Source organism: Myotis nattereri (genome assembly GCF_964212035.1).
Source record: "Myotis nattereri genome assembly, chromosome: 2".
NCBI lineage: Eukaryota > Metazoa > Chordata > Mammalia > Chiroptera > Vespertilionidae > Myotis > Myotis nattereri.
Window position 1 is genome coordinate 152,359,529 of NC_138076.1, and position 19,291 is coordinate 152,378,819.

The window sequence follows — 19,291 nt, forward strand, 5'->3', positions numbered from 1 at the left end:
GCACATTCATCATGCAAGATTTCTTCCCAGGTGGCTAGCCACACTCCTGCAGTTATCCGGGAAAGAAAATGGGATATTGAACTGTAGATCTTTCCCCGGCTCCGCGGACTTGTAATCCTTGGTGCCCTCCATCATGGATGCTCCATCTTGCGGCTGTGGGCACTCCCGCTCTCCTGAGATCAGATCCTTTCATCAGAACTTTGTCTTCTGGACATCCTGCTTTCTCCCGCTGTAGCCAAGAGGGAGGATGGCACTGTGCCAGCTAACAAGTGGAGGGAACATGAATGAGAAAGACAAAGCAGGGGTGCCATGGAGACAGTCATCTTCCATGGTCCGGTCATTTAGCAGGATGTGAAAATAGGCCGAGGCCTATTTGCTATATTAAGTGGGGGCGGGGGGGAGGGGTTGTTGTTGTTTGTGTGGTTTTTAAAAAATCTATTTTTCTTGAATTCTAAAAGGAAGGGAGAGGGAGAGAGAGATAGAAACATCAATGTGAGAGAGAATCATTGATGGGCTTCCTCCTGCATGCCCCATGCTGGGGATCAAGCCTGCAACCCAGGCATGTGCACTGACTGGGAATTGAACCATGACCACCTGGTTGATAGGTTGACGCTCAACCACTGAGCCACACCTGCTGGGCTATCAAGTGTTTTTAAACACAGTAAGAAACCCATGTTTTATTGCAATCCAGGACACACATGTAAACACACACACAATAGGTCACAACCTGAAGGGTGGATGGAGCAGTAGTGGCTACAGCACAAGCTATAGAGTCAGGCCTGCAACGAGCCCCTGCTCTCCCACTGAACCCCAAGAGGAATTTTGAAAAGCTGCAGACCCCATCACACATTTACAATTGTCATCTAAAGGTTTTCCTCCCCAAATTTAAATACTTGCAAAGACTAGAATTTCCCATTTACTGTAAATATGTTATAATACATGTCAAAGTACAGAGCCAAAAATTTAGCTCAAGATTCATAGACAGTGTTCATTATATAAGCTAATTGCCAAAAACATCCCTCACTGTCTCACCCATCAAGCTAATCAGACTTAACTCACCATCAGAGAGGAAGTCAATCTTCATTTGCAATTCAAATAAACACACTAAAGTGCCCGCACTTCTGACTCTGACTCTGAGATGCAGAGAGGCCGGTGGATGGGAGAGGTCAAACCCTGGGCTGAGTCTATACCTGATTGACATAAGCTCTGCTCCTCAGATACCTTCCCTCAGGAACAAGCCTTTCTCTTTTTTAAATGTTTTTAATTGATTTCAGAGAGGAAGGGAGAGGGAAGGAGAGAAACATCAATGATGAGAGAGAATCACTGATTGTGATTGGCTGCCTCCTGCACGCCCCCCAAGGGGGATCAAGTCTGCAACCCAGACATGCGCCCTGTCTGGGAATGGAACCGTGACCTCCTGGTTCATAGGTCCATGCTCAACCACTGAGCCACACCAGCAGGGTGCAGGAGCAAGCCTTTCCCAGTTACCTCTAGATTATTTCTATCCCAGGCCCAAGCTCCTTCAAAGGCTTGAGGTGGATGATAAATGTCATTCCTCTGTAAAGAGGCAGAAAACAACTGTGAGAGAGGGGGGAGAGGCGCGGAGAGCTGGGAGACCTCAGACTCCTGGTGCTTCCTCAGCCACGTCGGTTTTGGGGACATGCAACTTGATGATCTGAAAGCTGATTCTCCCAAACGTGTGACTGGAACCCCCAAGAAATTATGCAAATAGTCCTAGGTACTTGAACCACTGTTCTGAGTCTTTAGTATCCTCATCTGTAAAATGCAAATAGTGATAGTACCTACTTTCAAAGAGGTTCAGAAGAATACATAAAGGCTGTATATACAAAGAAAGCCCGTAATGAAGTTCTGGGCGCAGAATGAGTACCCACTTTGTGCTCGCTGTTGTTATGGTTGTTGCTGTTGTTATTCGATCCCTCTGCTTGCTAACAATGACATTTCTCATTGGACTAAAGTCATCCTCAGGCCTGTCCCTAACATTTGTGCCCACAGCCCATATATCCAAGCTCTGTCCACACATCTGCAACTAGCAGCTCCTTTGGCCACTCCTTGGGTCTGGAACCTACATCTTGTAGCACATTCCACTCTCAGGTCACACTTGGATAAGAAGCCCTCACATAGCTTGGAGGTTGCCTGGGCAGGAAATTCAGGGTTCTGACTTTCTGGAGCTTGCTCTAAAAGGGCTTGGATATAAGTCTGCTGGGCATATCCCCTGGCCCAATAGATTTCTTGCCCAGATAGAGTAGGGCAGGAGCTACACAAAGCACAAGCCCAGCGCAGCGGCCCCTCCTGCTTGGGTCTAAAGGTCCTACCTCACGGATGTTGTTAATCAATTGGGATAATGTGTGTGGATGCGTTTTAAATGTAAGACTTTAGTGTTATCTTCATGGCCTCTATGACCCCAAATTCCGTCAGAGTCAACCGCCTTGAACAAACGGATGGAAACCACAGAAAAAGCCAAGTTGGTAAGCAGACCTCACTGGAGGGCCTCAGGGGCAGAAGAGAATGCCTTGTCTTTGGTTTCAGGGCCCGGCTTTCAGGCCTCGGGATACAACTTCAACACCTACGACTGGAGGAGCTCGAAGCAGAGAGGGAGCTTGTCCCCAGTCACTAAGCCTCGGAGCCAGACTTACCCGGATGTGGGGCTGAGTAACGAAGACTGGGACCGCTCCACGGTCAGCGGGTAAGGCTCACCTACCGTGGCCCTGTCCCGACTGCTTTGTGTTTGGGGGGCCAGAGCTGAACCTCTCTACGTCCATTGGCACATGTTTCCAGCATTGGCTTCCTGAAGCTGCTGGAATCGGCCATGCTGGCCTGGTGGCAGGATTCTAACACTTGTGCCTGCCCAGTGGGAGCCTGGGCACCACCACACAGCAGGGCAAGCGCTGTGTCCCCTAAAGAAAACAACAGCACGTGGGGAAAATCTACTTCTAACGACCGTGGCCTCACTCTGACTAGTTCCCACTCCTTTCATTTAAAAGGTAGTTTCACATCAACTTCTATTTTTTAAAAAGATACACCTAGGGTCCCCTAGTTTTTGCTAAGATATATTGTAGCATTGTGTTCCTGACCAAAATACTTTCAGAAAATTTATAAAAAATGATAGCACTTGATCTCTACCAGTGATTTTCAACCCTTTGCATCTATGGCACACATAAACTAATTACTAAAATTCTTTGGTACACCAAAAAATATATTTTTTGCCAATCTGACCAAAAAAAAAAAATAGGTGTCATTTTGATTTATTCACACTGGGCGGCTATTGTGGTGTTGGCTGTTGTCATTTTGTATTTGACAATCTAAGGCAGTGGTTCTCAACCTTCCTAATGCCGCGACCCTTTAATACAGTTCCTCATGTTGTGGTGACCCCCAATTTCATTGTTACAAATTGAACATAATTAAAGCATAATGATTAACCACAAAAACAATATGTAATTATATATGTGTTTTCTGATGGTCTTAGGCGACCCCTGTGAAAGGGTCGTTCGACCCCCAAAGGGGTCGCGACCCACAGGTTGAGAACCGCTGATCTAAGGGAAAAGAGTTCAGTGACCCTGACTAAATAGTGTTAAGAATTCTTGCAGCCGACTGGTTGGAAATCACTGATCTACACTGTGTTGACCGTAGGGTGGGGAAAACATTTTCTCTCTCAGAGAAAACTTTGACTTCTCCTCCCCTGCAGCTATAGTAGCTGAAAGATATTCCCACACAAACGCCCAGTTAATGCAGCTCATTCGGCAGTGGCCGGAGCGCTCTGAATTCAGTGAGTAAGACCACGGGCCTCCTTTCATTCTAGCCTTTCCTAAGGTGCCCTCCCCGCCAGCACTGTTTGGAGGCCGCAGTTGGAAGAAAGCCAAACCCAAAATGAACCTGGGGTTTTTCGGGTGTGTGAGATGAAGGGGTGAGAGCCTGGATACAGGACGAAAACAAATCTAGCAGCATCGCCCGCCGTAACCAAGACTGTTTTTGGTGACAGCTTCACAGGGGCTCCAGACGGCGCTGAGGCGGAGCAGGAGGAAAACTTCTGGTCCCAGGCGCTGGAGGATTTGGAGACCTGCGGGCAGTCGGGGATCCTGAGAGAGCTTGAGGTAGCCTGGGTCCTGCTCCTTACTTTGATTGTTTCTACATTCATGATTTTTGGTCCTTCTGAGTTGGCATTTATCACACCAGTTCATTTAAAAGCTTTAACCCCTTTCCACAGGAGAAAGCCGACAGGCGTGTGTCTGTGAGAAACATGACTCTCTTGGTAGCTACCCTTTTATGTTTATATTTTTGCTTGTGAAGCTGCCTCCCCTGCCCCCCTTGCCTTCCGGACAGCAATTTGATTTGATACAATGCCGTGAAAAGTATATTGATTGCCCCATTCCCACCCCACCCCCACCTGAGCTGACTGACTTGTGGCTTCCGCCATCGCTCCCTGCTAACCCTGACTGTACCTGTTTGCCACCGAATCGCTAAGGAGGCAGCTCCGTCTCCCAGCAGTGGCGCATCTCATTCCCTTAGCCGCTTAAGAAAGGTTTCTTTGGCATGTTTTCATTTGTACCTGGTACAGAAATTAATTTGATCGTGAAGCGGAACATAAGAGGAAATTTTATTTTCTTTTGTTTTGTCCTTTAAAATAGATGGCGATGCAGCTGGTGCAAAAGGCCGGTCTGTGGGTTAAGCAGCCAGACTGTTACACAGTGCTTTGCTGCTCATTGCAAATTCTGATCCCATATTAATTTAGTGTGAACCTGAGGAGTCCTGGTGAGATGGAGTGTCGTAGCTGAACTCCTGCCGAGTTCTTTAATCAAAGCCATGAATTTGCTGACGTACTCACACTTTGGTCTGGGAAGTCCTGGACTATTTCCTTTTATGTTCTTTTAAATTTTCTAAGCTGTAAAAAATAAAGTGGCAAAAGTTTCATTTTTATTTTGATGTCATACGAAGTCCCCAAGTCACCATAAGGAATGTGAATGGCAAAACTGGGTGGAACTCTTGCAATTTTAAAATGATGACTCATCTTTATATTATTTTGCTTCTCAGTTGCATGTGTGGATATTTTGTGTGAATCTGCAAAGAGAATTATAAACAAAAATATTAATTTAAATTTGTAAACATCATAGTATTACCTGGCATGAATTTCAGCTTCCGAGCATGGTTAAAGGACCTGGAGATGGATAATCCTATAAAACTTGAATACATTAAAATTGTAGCAATTAATTCCTTTTCATGCAACTTTCCAAAAGTGTAGAATGCTTAAGCATTGTCTGGCTTATTTAAACTTTTACCACTTCCTAAAGGGGCCCAAACTGAAGGATGAGCTCAGTTCACAATTCCTGAACATACTCCTGCTTTTGAAAGCATGTGTTTGGCTCACGTGCCTTTTGCATGTTGATCCTTTTTTGTAGAAGCAACTATCCTTCTAATATTCTGTTATATCAGGTAAAATGCAAATGATATAAAACACAATATGTGTTTGTCACCCCAAAATTGAGTTATCCAGTGAAAACAGCACCCATCAGCATAAAGATTATACTGCAACCGCCTGCCAAGCTTCTAATGTAGCTTCAGGCAGGTGTGGCTTCTGAAATTAGCAATCCAGAAGGGAAATGGACTGAGAAATTAAAGTCCTCACCTAGAAAGAATGATTAGCAAACCGTAAATTACAGTCTTATTTACACTTTTATCACAAAAACACATTCATTTATTAGTTTAAATGAACTCTGATCCCTTGATTGCAAACCCTAACTATGCAAAAAAATATATTATTTGAGCTAGGTTCATACATATGAAATTTATATCCACTATAAAAGTCAAAATGCACTAGAACTGTAACAAATGTAGATTAACTAAGTTGAAATGACTACACTTGAAATGAAAAGGAAAATCATACTAGTCATTTTCCCCATTGTTAGCAATAATTTAGGTTCAACTTAAGCACTGAAAAATGTGTAGTTTTAACAAAAGAGAAAAATTCTAACTAAGACTTTGGACAAGTTACTTAATATGTCTTATCAGATATATCTCTTTCTTTAAAATATGGGGTTTGTAATGAGCTAATACTTACATGGCACTTACTAAATGTCCAATAGAAATGAATTATTTTTGCCATTTGTTTGATTAATGAACACTGCTTTTACTTTTTGTCTAATACAGAAAGAAGGTTTAAACGTCAGATAGAGAACTCTTGAATATATCTCTTCTAAGTTGTTTGTACATACCAATTATCTCACTGATAATGTAGAAAAGAGGAAATTATAAATTATGAGTTATGCAAAATAAAAAAAAGCCAATAAATAACTCTTGGAGCCCAAACAAATCCTAGAAAATTTAAGATATTTTTTAACATTTTATTGTAGTTCATGTATTTGTGTTTTAATTGTTATATTGCTTCAGAGATGTCACTGATTCCATTGAAGTTCATTTTAAACAAAGCAATCAAGTCATCAACGTGAACTAAAGACCTTTTGAGAATATGTCCTTGCTCCCATCAGAACCCTTTCTAGACCGGTTTGTAACTTCTGCATGACTAAGGCAAACTTGTCTCCCAGTTGCAGTGATTAAGTATGTTATTTCCAACATGTTTTCTGCTGGCCCCACGAAAAAATGAATGTAAAAATTAGATGTTAATAAAAGCAAATAACTAGCCTAAATAGGCAAATACAATAATAGGTAGATGGTCCCCACAGCCAGAGAGCAATCCTTGGGTGCTGTCTGTTACAGTAGATTAAACAAAACAAAAAATGATACGTGTGAGTTAAGTGCCATAAAATAAAAGGATGTCCCAGGATACCCATAAAGCTGGTCGCTGAAAAGTTTTATTTTGGAAGGAATATATCTGAAATAAACCAAAATATAAATAATTCATACTGGTTTAAATATTAGGGTTTAATCGACTAAAAAGGTCAGTTTTATATGTTTCAACGTAATATTTGGCCAAGAAGCTACACACCCTGGTAGTCAAGAATAAACTCTGGAGTTAGATTGCTAAGGTTGCAATCCAAGACTCGTGGGCAAGTTGCTTAACTTACCCAAGGCATCCCTTGCCTTAACTGAAATGTGAAGATATAATAACTAAATGATATTCTAGATACACACACATATATATAAGTAGTATTTAGCATACATTAATGCTCAGTGACCAGGAAGGTTTTTTCACATTCACTTTTCCAAAATTATCATTTAAAAACTGATCTAGTTAGGATATTTTTATTTCTTCTCTTTCAACAGAGATGTAAATATGTGCACAAGAGCACTAAAATTTGCCACTAAAAAATGTTGTTGGAGGTATATTTATAGTTGGACACCAGGCGAATTTGGAATTATAAAACCTTAGCTAAAAATGAAAGCTCTACCCACTGTGCAGCGCTTCCTCCTGGTCTATGATTTTAGGCACTGCCCTTGGCTCGCTTACTACCCATTTTGCCTTGGGTAAGTCGCCCTCTTTGTGCCTGTTTCCTCATTTGTAAAATTGGGAGGAATGACAGTGCGTATTTCATAAAGTTGTTGTGAGGCTTCAATGGGTGAATACATTCAAAGGACTCAACAGATTACACTTCTGTTACTTTTAGCATCAGCGTTATTATAAACCTCTCCGTGGAGTTGCAGCCAGTGACACGGCATAGGGAACCTGTTTTCTGTTCCCAGGATTTCCGGCAGATTCGCCAATTTGACTTTACCTTCATAGAGCCATTGTTTGGAGGCACACGGGCATATTTTCAGAATTTCAGCATCCTCCAAATTCGAGAAAGGGGTATCTCCAACACGATGCTGGTTTCAAGTGCTCTTTTTGTTCCCCTCTGTGACTCAGTCATTTTGGGGAACTAATCTTCTAGGCTTGCTATTCCTGGTGTTTTCCGTAGAGAATGTATTTGGAATTGAAACTGGTAACATCCCGATTCACTGGTAAAATACAATCCAGGTGCCACAGCTTTTGCACAAGGGCTGAATCCAAGTAGCATAATAAATTATTATTCTTTAACCTCTCTCAGGGTCTTACCCAAAGGCCATTTCTAAGAAACAAATAATGTGGAGACATAGCTGGTCTACAAGCTTCTGGGCCAGGCCCAGTGGCCCAAGGAAAGACAATAGACAAGGGGCTTCGGGTAGGAGCTCTTGTCCTTGTGCCAATAGCTCCATTTTAGCCCATTGTTTTTTTCCAGGTGGGACTAGAGGCTGCATTGCAAGTAGAGGCAGCCTGGTCTCCAATGAGAAGCTCTTAGCTCATTTCTGTAAGACACATTGGAGGTTGCCTCGTGAATCCCATCGTTAGAGCCCACTCAGTGGAAAGTTAATGCTTAAAATGTAGTTTACAGTAAGCAAATGTTAGAGCTTTTCAATTTGCCTCAGAACTGCCAGGGGTGGTATCTGATTAAATAAGCCCAGCAGCTTAAGTACTTAAATTGGATTTGAGATGCGCATTACAAATGGCACTTACAAAGCATTTTTTTTCAGATTTTCATACTTGGGTGACTATATCCATCCTTCAGTCTTTGGTTATGCCCTGAAGACACTGAATTTTGACTGGGCAGAGGCAGAAATGTGCTTAATGTTGAGCAACCAAACCCTTTCCTTCGTCTGTGGCTTAATTGTTTCTGAAAATTGTCAATGCCACAGGCAACAATCATGTCGGGGAGCACAATGAGTTTGAATCATGAGGCCCCAACACCTCGCAGTCAGCTGGGGCGACAGGCCAGCTTCCAGGAACGGAGCAGCTCGCGGCCACACTATAGCCAAACAACTCGGAGCAACACTCTGCCCTCCGAGGTGGGCAGGAGGTCCGTCCCCCTGAGGAAAATGAAACAAGAAATAAAGGAGATCATGTCGCCAACTCCGGTGGAGCTGCACAAGGTCAGGAAGCTTTCTTCTCTTCCCTTAGGGTCACAGGTAGTAGCCATTGTGCATAGCCTGATGCAAGCACGATAATGACCTTGCACTTCGGCCTCAGCCAAGGAAGGAAGCCAGGGCTTAAAGGTAGACCGGCAGAGACTTTGCTTGTTCTCTCAACACTGAGACATTATTTTGTAAAACAGAGATAATTAGCTTTCAAGCAATGAATTAATAAAGAAATGTGTTTGTGGCCAAAAATCTTCTTAGGAAAGTTCAAGGTTCCAGTGTCACATGAAGCTTTGATGATTGGTCTATTATTCCAAATTCACGGGGAAGGGCAGGAAGGATTTTCCTAAATGTATAGGCTCCTAGCTTGACTGAAAGGGGCTTGAGGTATAATGTGGGAAGGCTTAATCCTTAATTTTGGACTTATCAGTAGCTGGCTACATTACTTGAGGGACATGAAGTTCTCTTCAAGATGATTTAGACAGACGTCTTGGGTTTGGAAAGGGTAAGCCTGGCAATGTTCCATGTCTGCTACGATAGTTGCCTCGCTTTACTTCATGGAAGAAAACCCACAATGGCACACGGAGCTGAACTTGAGCGGCCGGCAGAGTTTAAATAAGGCATATGTGAGTGGCAGTGTTTGTGGATCCACTATCAAGTACAGCTGTGGTAGAGAGGTGTCTCTGGTTTTCTTTTGTAGAACTAATGCTTTGTTTTTGTTAATGCATAAGGATACTTACAATCTCACTCCATTTTTCTTGAAAGCCAAGACCCTCTCTGTAGTCAATAATCTAGTAACTAGAGATTATTTATCTTGCCCAGAAAAGCAAATAAATGTCAGATTAAAAGGAGGTGACAGTCCAGCCACTCCTTTTTTCCTCTAAAGCAGTGGTTCTCAACCTTCCTAATGCCACGCCCTTTAATACAGTTCCTCATGTTGTGGTGACCCCCAACCATAAAATTATTTTCATTGCTACTTCATAACTGTAATTTTGCTACTGTTATGAATTGTAATGTAAATATCTGATATACAGGATGTATTTTCATTGTTACAAATTGAACATAATTAAAGCATAGTGATTAATCACAAAAACAATATGTAATTATATATGTGTTTTCCAATGGTCTTAGGCGACCCCTGTGAAAGGGTCATTCGACCCCCCCCAAAGGGGTCGCGACCCACAGGTTGAGAACCGCTGCTCTAAAGACTTCAGTTTCCCTAACCACCTATTAAAAGTAGCTATTTCTTTTACAGCCAACAGAGCATAGGGTAAAAGAAAGGACTTTGTGAAAAGTTGAGTTCTGAACTTGGTATTCCATTGCTGGATGCATTCATTCACTTAAAGAATCTGTTGTGAATCCCCAGTAGTCTAATGGGGAGACATTCTGGGAGACAGTGGGAAGATGGTGGGATAGGTACAATGACAGAAGCAAGACTAGGTTGTCTTGGAGGACAGAGGGTGGACCCTTCCCACTACAGAGGAATAGAAAAGGAGCAGATGTTGCCTCTGGAGGAAAGTGGGGAGTGGAAAGGTGAAGAGTGGGAAGGCATTCCAAGTACAGAAAAAAGCATGTGTAAAGGATGTCAAGACTATGATGTGCTGAGAGAATGAGAATATTCCAACATATCACCAGAGCCTTGAATTGGAGCCTGTGCCTTATGAGGAACTATAGAACTTTACAGAAAAGCGGAGGAGTTTCTGACGTTTTAGGGTAGTGACCCAGGTGTCACTACCACAAATTAGGTTGTTTATCCAGTTACCCTGAAAGGATGTGTCTGTCTGGTGATCACCGGCCTTCACCCCCTCTCACACGTCCTAACACACTAACGACAGCGCCATTAGGAGTCTGAAGGCTCACATGGGTCTTCAATTGCAGAAGCTGCATAGTCAGTGCTAATTTTGCTGCATCAAGAAAAGGGATGGCCCCTCCCGGCCCCTCCCCTTTTGCCTTCTTCTCTAACTCTCCATGCCCAGGCAGAGGAGAGCACGCTCTGACCCACCCGCCCTCAGCACCCAGGGAAAGGACACCAACAGGTACAGAGCGCTTACTGTGTGCTGCATGTCACCGGTGTATACCCCTCACAATAGCCCTCCTAGCAGATATTTACTAGCCCCATCTATAGGACAGGGGAATCGCAAGTACAAAATAGAGTCACTTTTCTTCTGGAGTAAAGCAGTCTCCTCCAGGGAAAAGTATCGATAGCCCAGCAATACAAAAGGCCCGTCTCCCTCCCCCTCCTGCACTGGCTGCATTTAGCACAGATAGTGATGGTGAATTGGATGTGCAAATTGTTACAGTTGAGGTCAAAATGGCTGTGCTGAAAATAGATCCTGTGAAAAGTTTTTCGAAGGCATCCTCCACTGACGCAGCACAGTGAGTGGCTGGGGATGGACTGGCTGAAGCTGTGCCGGTGTGTGGATCAGGAGGCCTCGCCATCACAGACACGGGTGGGCCAGCTTTACCTAACCAATGCGCTTCACTTCAGTGCATTCCCCTCATAGCTTCCCTTCCTTCTGAATTGACCTCAAACTGAATAAGACTCTGGAAAATAGACGGTGGCTGGCCATCCTGTGACCCTAATAGGGCCTGGTGAAGTGGCGGAACCTGCAGCCGACTGCACGGGATTCTCCGAGTGGTTTCTGCTCACATCTCAGGCCTCTCTTCCTTTCTAAGTGACTTCAGTTGCTCTGATAGGCCAGCCACGTGGTGGCTGTGAAACCTTCAGGGTTGAAGTGGTCGGGAGGAGAAATGGTCATGAGAAGTCACTTCGCTCAGAGCGGAGACCTCTGCCTGGAGGTGCCTTTTGAACTCTGGACGATTAGCTGACACCTTGGAAATGCACAGTGGCGTGTTGACAGACCTGAGTGATCCTTCACTGGGTACCACCAAGCCTTTGTGAAAATTACTCTTGTGTGATGCTGTAGAGAAGGGGCTAGGGCCGTGGTCGGCAAACCGCGGCTTGCAAGCCACATGCAGCTCTTTGGCCCCTTGAGCGTGTCTCTTCCACAAAATACCACGTGCGGGCGCGCACGTACAGTGCGAAGTTGACTTAAAACTTTAAGTAAAGTTTATTAAGTTAATTTTAGGGAACGTTGTGGAGTGGAAGAAGATGTAGTGTCGAGGTTTGAGAAAGGTATGTTGAGATGGTTTGGACATCTAGAGAGGATGAACGAAAGGAGATAGACGAAACAAGTATACAAGACGAGTGTGGATGGGGGAGTTGGAAGGGGTCGACCTCAGCGAACTTACCTCAATCAGATTGAGGACGTTTTTAGCAAAGGCCAGCTTAGGAGTACCCTAATTAAGTTAATAACTGTACCTACCTATATAGTTTAAGTTTAAAAAATTTGGCTCTCAAAAGAAATTTCAATCGTTGTCCTGTTGATATTTGGCCCTGCTGACTAATGAGTTTGCCGACCACTGGGCGAGGGAATTAGAAACACACCCCTCCCTCAAGTTGAAGACTCCCCCAGATGGAGTACCCAGCCTGACACATGGGGTGAGGGCTGGTTTTCAGTTCCCTGAGCCCCTGGGGTGCGCTTTCTAAGTGGACCTGGTGGAGGAATTCCCCAGGAGCTGGGAAGAGCCGAGCAAGAGGCTGGGGGCGTGGGCAACACACCATTCTGAACACCTTTGTGTTTTCTTCCGGTGGCCATCTTTCTCGTGGCCGCTGGCGCTTGGAGAGCTGTCTCCATGAGAACAGTGTGGGCCGTTCCTGTCCAGGCCGGCACCTGCAGTCGCTTACTGTCGCTAGAAGCTGACCAGGAGGCTAGGCGCGAATGAGCAGGTATCCACCCCCATTCCTGGAGAGGAAGACAAAAGGAGAAGCTGCCCATCTCCTGGTGACGGACGACTAACGCCTTCACACAGCAGAACAAAGTGTGGGCTTGTCTTTCAGTTTCTGGGTTTCATCTGACTCTCATTGTTTGCGCCCATGTTGCACCGAGTCTTCCTAGCCATTCCTTCTCTTCCTTAGACCTTCAGAAATCCTGAACTCAGGTCAGAGTCTAAGCAGCTTCGTTCATTTCACGTCATTGCTGTGTCTCAGGCTCCACCAGGTCCTGGCAGGGCTTCCTTGAAGTTAGTTGTCTGGTTGTCCATCTTTCTCATGAGCCCAAATCGCTAGCCATCCTTCCTGACACTCGAGAACAAACAGAACTGAAGCCCCACTTCCCATGTGGATGGGGAGGAAGTTGAAGCTGGACTGATGGTTTAGTACTTTGTTGGGGGGAGGCAGGCTGGGGGTCACTGGGAAGTGATACTCATGTCCCCTTAGACCAACCACTGCCTGTCAGACTGTCCTGGCTGAGGCACACAGTCTGAAATCATTTTATCTCACACGTCAGTACACACATACACCACATTCATATGGGAATGAATCGAAATTTTGTACACTGACGTCTTCTGTTTCTTGCTTATTTCTTCTTAAATGTGATCGCATGAAGCTGGTTTTCAGTCTTATTAATGGGTCACAACCAAAAGCTTGCAGACCGCAGCCCTAGATAACAGTTTGGCATGTGACACTCTGCTGACCTTTTCTGTGATGACATGGGGTGCTTGTTCAAATGCAGGCTCCTAGTCCCCACCCAGACTTAGCTGGCCGGCATTTTCTGGGAGGTCAGGCCAATAATCTCCCCTTTAGCAACCCCTTCATTGGATTCTGTTGCACCCAAAGATGGAGTATCATTCCTTGGGTGTAGCAGTGATTCCTCTGTTTCGGTGAAGTCCCAGGCAGCACCTGGGTGATGAGGTAAAGAGATGAGGTTGCATCTTTGGCCCTGGAACTCTGAGTTTTATCTTTGCAATGAATTCTGGTTTGTCCTGCAGCTTATCACAGATTCTTCCTCTTTGCAAGTAAGGCGCCTGGGATCTTCGCTACAGTTTATTGATAACCCTTCTTTCCCGCCTGAGTGTGAATATCCTTTGGTGTCCACTTAATCCATTTCTGAGATGAAGTCCAGCTTCACTTCTTTGCACAGTGTAAGACAAAAAAAAAATTTCAGTCGAGTAGAAAGTTCCCCACATTCAGAGCATTTGGACTTTCTAAAATCGTATTGACATTTCCTGTGCTCTGTCGTGCATGTTTTTCCATGAAATTACATGGCTTATTTGTATGCAACTATTTTCATTTTTCATTTTGCAGAGATATTTATTTCCACATCTACTGTTACTGGCGGCTTCGGGTGGCATTTGCGTCACTGGGAGGCTGGTTTGTTTCTTGTGGCTGCGTTTGCTGCCATCGACTTGCCCAGCCCCGCCAGTGCGCTCTGCGGTTCCCACGCATTTGAGTGTTTGGAGAGGGGACTCCGTTCTTCCTGAGAGTACAAGCGTGTTCTCCTCGGAAGGACACCCTTCTTGGTGTTCCATGGCAGCTTCTTCCACAGCCCTCCTCACCCTCCCCCCCAGAGGAGCAGGCTCAGCCCCAGGCGGGAATGTGAAATGGAAGCACATGCTTATTCAGCCCCAGGCCTCTTCCTCACCAAGTATCAGGAGTTGGTGCCCAGATCAAAGGTGCCCTCACACCAGGCCTTCTCCGAATCTAGTGTAGCATAGTCTCACAAGAAGCTAAAACTACGAACTGGATGTCTGAGCCTTTTCTTTTGCCTGCCTCTGTGCTAGACAGCTTCTCCCTTCAGGCGAGGAGTGATGAATGAGGGAGCGCCAGGCAGGCCGAGGCTCGGCCCAGCCTGACAGTCCTCAGCCGCCTCACTTCCCAGATCCTCGGTTTGCTCACTTAGCACAGAGGGACAGCTTATTAGCAGGAGAAGAGACTTCAAAAACAGCATTTTCCCTGGGGGAGTTGCCATCCTTCAGATCTCGCCAAAGCCATGCACTGTCAGAACCCCAGAACATGAGGTCTCCTCAGGATCCCAGACTTACAGGAGGTCCAGCCAGCTGCCTCAGAGCCCCTTCCTGCCCTCCCCCCCCCCCACCCCAGAGGCGGGGATGTGGGCCCGAATGAGACCCAAAGGCAAATGAGGGGTGTCTCGTTACCCATCACCGCATCGGCGTGACCAGCGCGTTCTCGCCCTGTGAAACTAAAGCAGCTAAGTATCTGAACGTTGTTGAGGGACCATGGATTGTAGAATGAGGGTTGGAATTCAGGTTGTACATTTTATATAATGACTAGAGGCCCGGTGCACAAAAATTTGTGCACTCAGGAGGGAGGGGGGGTCCCTCAGCCCGGCCTGTGCCCTCTCGCAGTCTGGGACCCCTCGGGAGATAACGACCTACTGGCTTAGGCCTGCTCCCGGGTGGCAGAGGGCAGGCCCAATCCCTAGGTGCAGCCCCTGGTCAGTCAGGCTCAGAGCAGGGCCGATTGGGGAGTTGAGGCACCACCCCCTGTCACACTCAAGGCAGGGTCGATGCGGAGGTTGCGGCATGACTCCCTGTCATGCACAGAGCAGGGCCAATCAGGGGATTGGGGCACTGCCCCCTGTCACACACAGAGCAGGGCCCATCAGGGGGGTTGGGGCTCCGTACCCTGTCATGCACAGAGCAGGGCCCATCAGGGGGTTGGGGAGCTCCCTCCTGTCACACACAGAGCAGGGCCCATCAGGGGGTTGAGGAGCTCCCCCCTGTCACTCACAGAGTAGGGCCCATCAGGGGGTTGGGGTGCCGCCCTCTATCACCCACAGAGCAGGGCCAATCAGGGGATTGGGGCGCCGCCACTCTCACACTCAGGGCAGGGCCGATGGGGAGGTTATGGCTCTACCCTGTCACACACAGAGCAGGGCCGATCAGGGTGTTTGGGTGCTGCCCCCTGTCACGCTGATCCCAGTGCCGGGAGGCATATTACCCTTTTACTATATAGGGTAGAGGCCTGGTGCATGGGTGGGGGCTGGCTGGTTTGCCCTGAAGGGTGTCCCGGATCAGGGTGGGGGTCCCCACTGGGTGCCTGGCCAGCCTGGATGAGGGGATGATGGCTGTTTGCAGCTGGTCACACACCCTTCAGGGTGGGGGTCCCCACTGGGGTGCCTGGCCAGCCTGGGTGAGGGGATGATGGCTGTTTGCAGCTGGTCACACACCCTTCAGGATGGGGGTCCCCACTGGGGTGCCTGGCCAGTCTGGGTGAGGGGCTGAGGGCTGTTTTCAGACTGGGGGTGACTGAACTTCCAAACGCTCCTTTTTTCCTTTTTTTTTTTTTATTCTGGGCCAGCTTTAGCTTGAGACTTGGCTCCAGCTCTTAGGCCTCGCTCCTGAAAGTAGGTTTCTGGCCTTTGCATACAATGTTGCAAATCTGCTGGCTGAAGTCTGGCGGTATTTGTTACAATGTTTGAAACTGCCGGCTCAGAGGCCTGCAGCGGCAGGCGGGGAATGTTGGTTTCCTCTGTCACTGAGGCAAGCAAGCCTCATGTTAGTTTCAAGCTGCCTGGCTGCCGGCCGCCATCTTGGCTGACAGTCAATTTGCATATCTCGCTGATTAGCCAATGGGAAGGGTAGCGGTCGTACGCCAGTTACCATGTTTCTCTTTTATTAGTGTAGATTATCCAACCCTGACAATCCTCAAGATGTATCATTTCGGTCAGCTTCCCTTGTCTATGCTCCTGTTAAAACAACTTTTCAAAATGTGAAAAACATAATTCATATCAAATGATTGGCTTGTATCACATATCTATCTATAGATAAATAGGTAGGTAGGTAGGTAGGTAGGTAGATAGATAGATAGGTAGGTAGATAGATATGTTCATATTCTCAGGCTATGGGAGGGAACGAATGTGGGAGTAAAATTCCCAATTTAGAATAAAGAAGCTCAGTGTCTTACAGGGAAATACAGCAAAGCCTTTGAGGTTGTCTTTTCTAATGGAAAAGAATCATTCTGGCATTCTACCAGACAGAAGTCGCTTTGCATCCTATCACTTTGAGTCTGAGCTCTGCTCTGAGCAATAGAACTGGTAAGTCAAACAGAGTTGCCGACCCCTAGACAAGGATGGCCCTTGGGCAGTCTTGCTAGACAGTAGGGGGGGGTGCCTTCTCACTTTTTGACCACGTGTCTTGTCCCTTCCGTCCTGGATCTACCACCACCCCTCTTCAGAGGTGTGCCCAGCTTCCCTTGGGTCTAGCTCTGGCCTGCAGAGCATTCATCTCTTCCTGATGTCTCTGTGGTGATCAAATATGTTTATAGGTTGTAAGAGACTCTGTTATCTATAAGATATTCTGTCATCTGGCCAGCGGTGCAGCTCTCTGAGGGTCACCCTGTCTCCTGACTGTCCAGGTGCTTGGAGAGAAGCCTGCTGGCCACCTCCCTCCGCCGTGGCTCTGCCCTGCTGCTTGTCTAGCAGATCTGTGGTAGGACGTGGTCATGGTCCAGCCCGGGGCTTGTCTCTTTCTTTCCCCAGGTGGGGTGCCGAGATCTTTCCTTGCTTGAGAATCTTTGTAGTGTTGGGCCACAGCAATCCCTGGAATGAGGAAATGCAGTCAAGACTGTTCGTGCTCAGTGCAGCAGGAGTTGGTCAGTTGTAACTTGTTATCATTCCTGAAGAACAGGGAGCCTGGCCCTGAATACCCTGGGCCCAGAGGGTGGGTAAAGGGCTGGTCTCCCACCCAGAGGAGCAGGTGGCCGCTGGAGCCAGGAAGCCCACTGGGATATTGTGACTTATAGTAAGGCATGTATCCCTGGTTCATGTCCTCATGGCACGGGGCTCCAAAAGCCCTTGGAATACCCTGGGTGTGGAGAGCGTAAGGGTGTCTTTAGCTGTGTTAATGAGGTGGCTTTTGGACAGGACCTAAGGAGGAGGGAAGGGAGAGGGCTTGGAGGTTGAACCAATCACCAATAGCAATGGTTTAATCAAGCAGGTCTAAGTAAGGACGCCTCTGTAAAACCTACAAGGAGAGAGAGTGGAGAGGCTGGTGAACACGTGGACATGTGGAGAGAGCGGTGCCCTTCGGGGACTTGAAGCTCCACCTCTTTCCCCACACCTTGCCCTGTGCGTCTCTTCCATCTGGCTCTTCCTGACGTATCTTTTATAATAAACGGGTATTTTAGTAAGTAAAGTGTTTTCCTGAGCTCTGACAGCTACTCTAGCAAATTATCAAACCCAAGAAGGGGGTTGTTGGAACCTCTGGTGGCTAGCTCGTTGGTCAGCAGCCCAAGTGATAAGCTAGACCTGCAATTGGCACCTGAAGAGGTTGGGGGGCAGCCTTGTGGGACGGAGCCCTTAACCTGGGGGAGCCGATGCTATCTTCAGGCAGATCGGGTCAGACTGGATCTGAATTGTAAGACACCAGCTGGTGCAGCAGCATTGCTTGGCGGTGGGGGGAAACACCCCCTTCCCCCTACACACATGTTGGCATTGTGATCGTGACCCTTTTACCCACAGAGGCCTGCAGGGAATGAGGTCAGTAAGTTGCAGAGGGAATCGGGAAGGGTCAAGAGCTGGAGGAGAGCCAGGCCGGAGCAGACCTAGCAGGGGAGCATGAAGGCCAAAGCAGCGGGCCGGTGCTGTGAGGAACCAGCAGCCTCCTGGGCAAAGGTGCCGGGACAGACTCGCCGCCACTGCTGGCTGGCTCGGTGGCGGCCAGAACACATGGACAGCGACAGAGGTGACGAGGACGCGGTGTCCGTTAGCTGCCATGGCTTGGCTTGATCGCCTGGAGAATTGGGAGAATGATCTCACGCTTGCCGCTTTGATCTGATGCGAAATGATAGACAAGAGGTGATCTGCACGAATGGAGAAAACCAGACCTAAAAGCCGGGCGCTCCCTTGATTGGGACTCAGCTCTCCGAGGGCCGGTCAGCCCCTGACTTGCTCACACTTACACTGGCTCTCTCACTGTCGACCCCCGTGCCAGGGCCCTGCCAGGGAGCAGCAGGAGGCACAGTGTGAAGCAGCTGTCCCTCCTTCTCCTCCGCCAACAGGACTCACAGATGGGAAGGCAGCCGCTGCCTTCTCTGACCCAGTGAGTCTTGAAAGGCAGGAACTGGAGAGGCGTAAACAGACATGGCCTCCTTCCTCTTGGGCTGGAAGAAGGCAGCTGGGAAGGCCGTGCTTTGTTTTTCCTTTCAGCCCCCCAGGTAGTGCAGGATTGTTCTCAAAACTGCCGTTCCGGGAATTGTCAGGTTTGAAGGAACAAGGCGACCCCCGCAGAGCCTGCAAGAATGAACTCAAATGTCTGGTGATTTACGGGAAGACCAGTACCACCTCTGAGAAGTCCTTAAGGCCTTTGGACGGGGGCGGGGGGGCTGAGCATAGAGAGGCTGCAGTGCGTAGGAACTGCTCCGGCGGACACCTGTCACTCAGAGTGGCCTGCCGAAGATCGCAGGCCCAGCTGCCCTGAGCATCCACGCGGGGACAGCTGGCTCCGCTGCGAAGCTTCTCTCACATGTCAGACTGAAAACACAAGCTGGAGGTCTCTGATCTTTGCCTCAAGGACATTGTTCAGATGCGTGGATAGAAATAAAAGGCAAGGCTCAGCGTGGATGGCGGCGAACCCTCTGCCTCCTGCCAAG

General features: G+C 47.4%; 1 protein-coding gene across 1 annotated transcript in view; it reads left to right on the forward strand.

The window, feature by feature from the left end:
• GRIP1 (glutamate receptor interacting protein 1) overlaps positions 1–19,291 on the forward strand; it is a 124,781-nt gene that overhangs the window by 94,384 nt on the left and 11,106 nt on the right. The window contains exons 13-15 of the mRNA XM_081082295.1: positions 2,548–2,704; positions 3,998–4,109; positions 8,620–8,853. Coding sequence (XP_080938421.1) covers positions 2,548–2,704; positions 3,998–4,109; positions 8,620–8,853 — 503 coding nt within the window. The remainder of the gene's footprint in view (positions 1–2,547; positions 2,705–3,997; positions 4,110–8,619; positions 8,854–19,291) is intronic.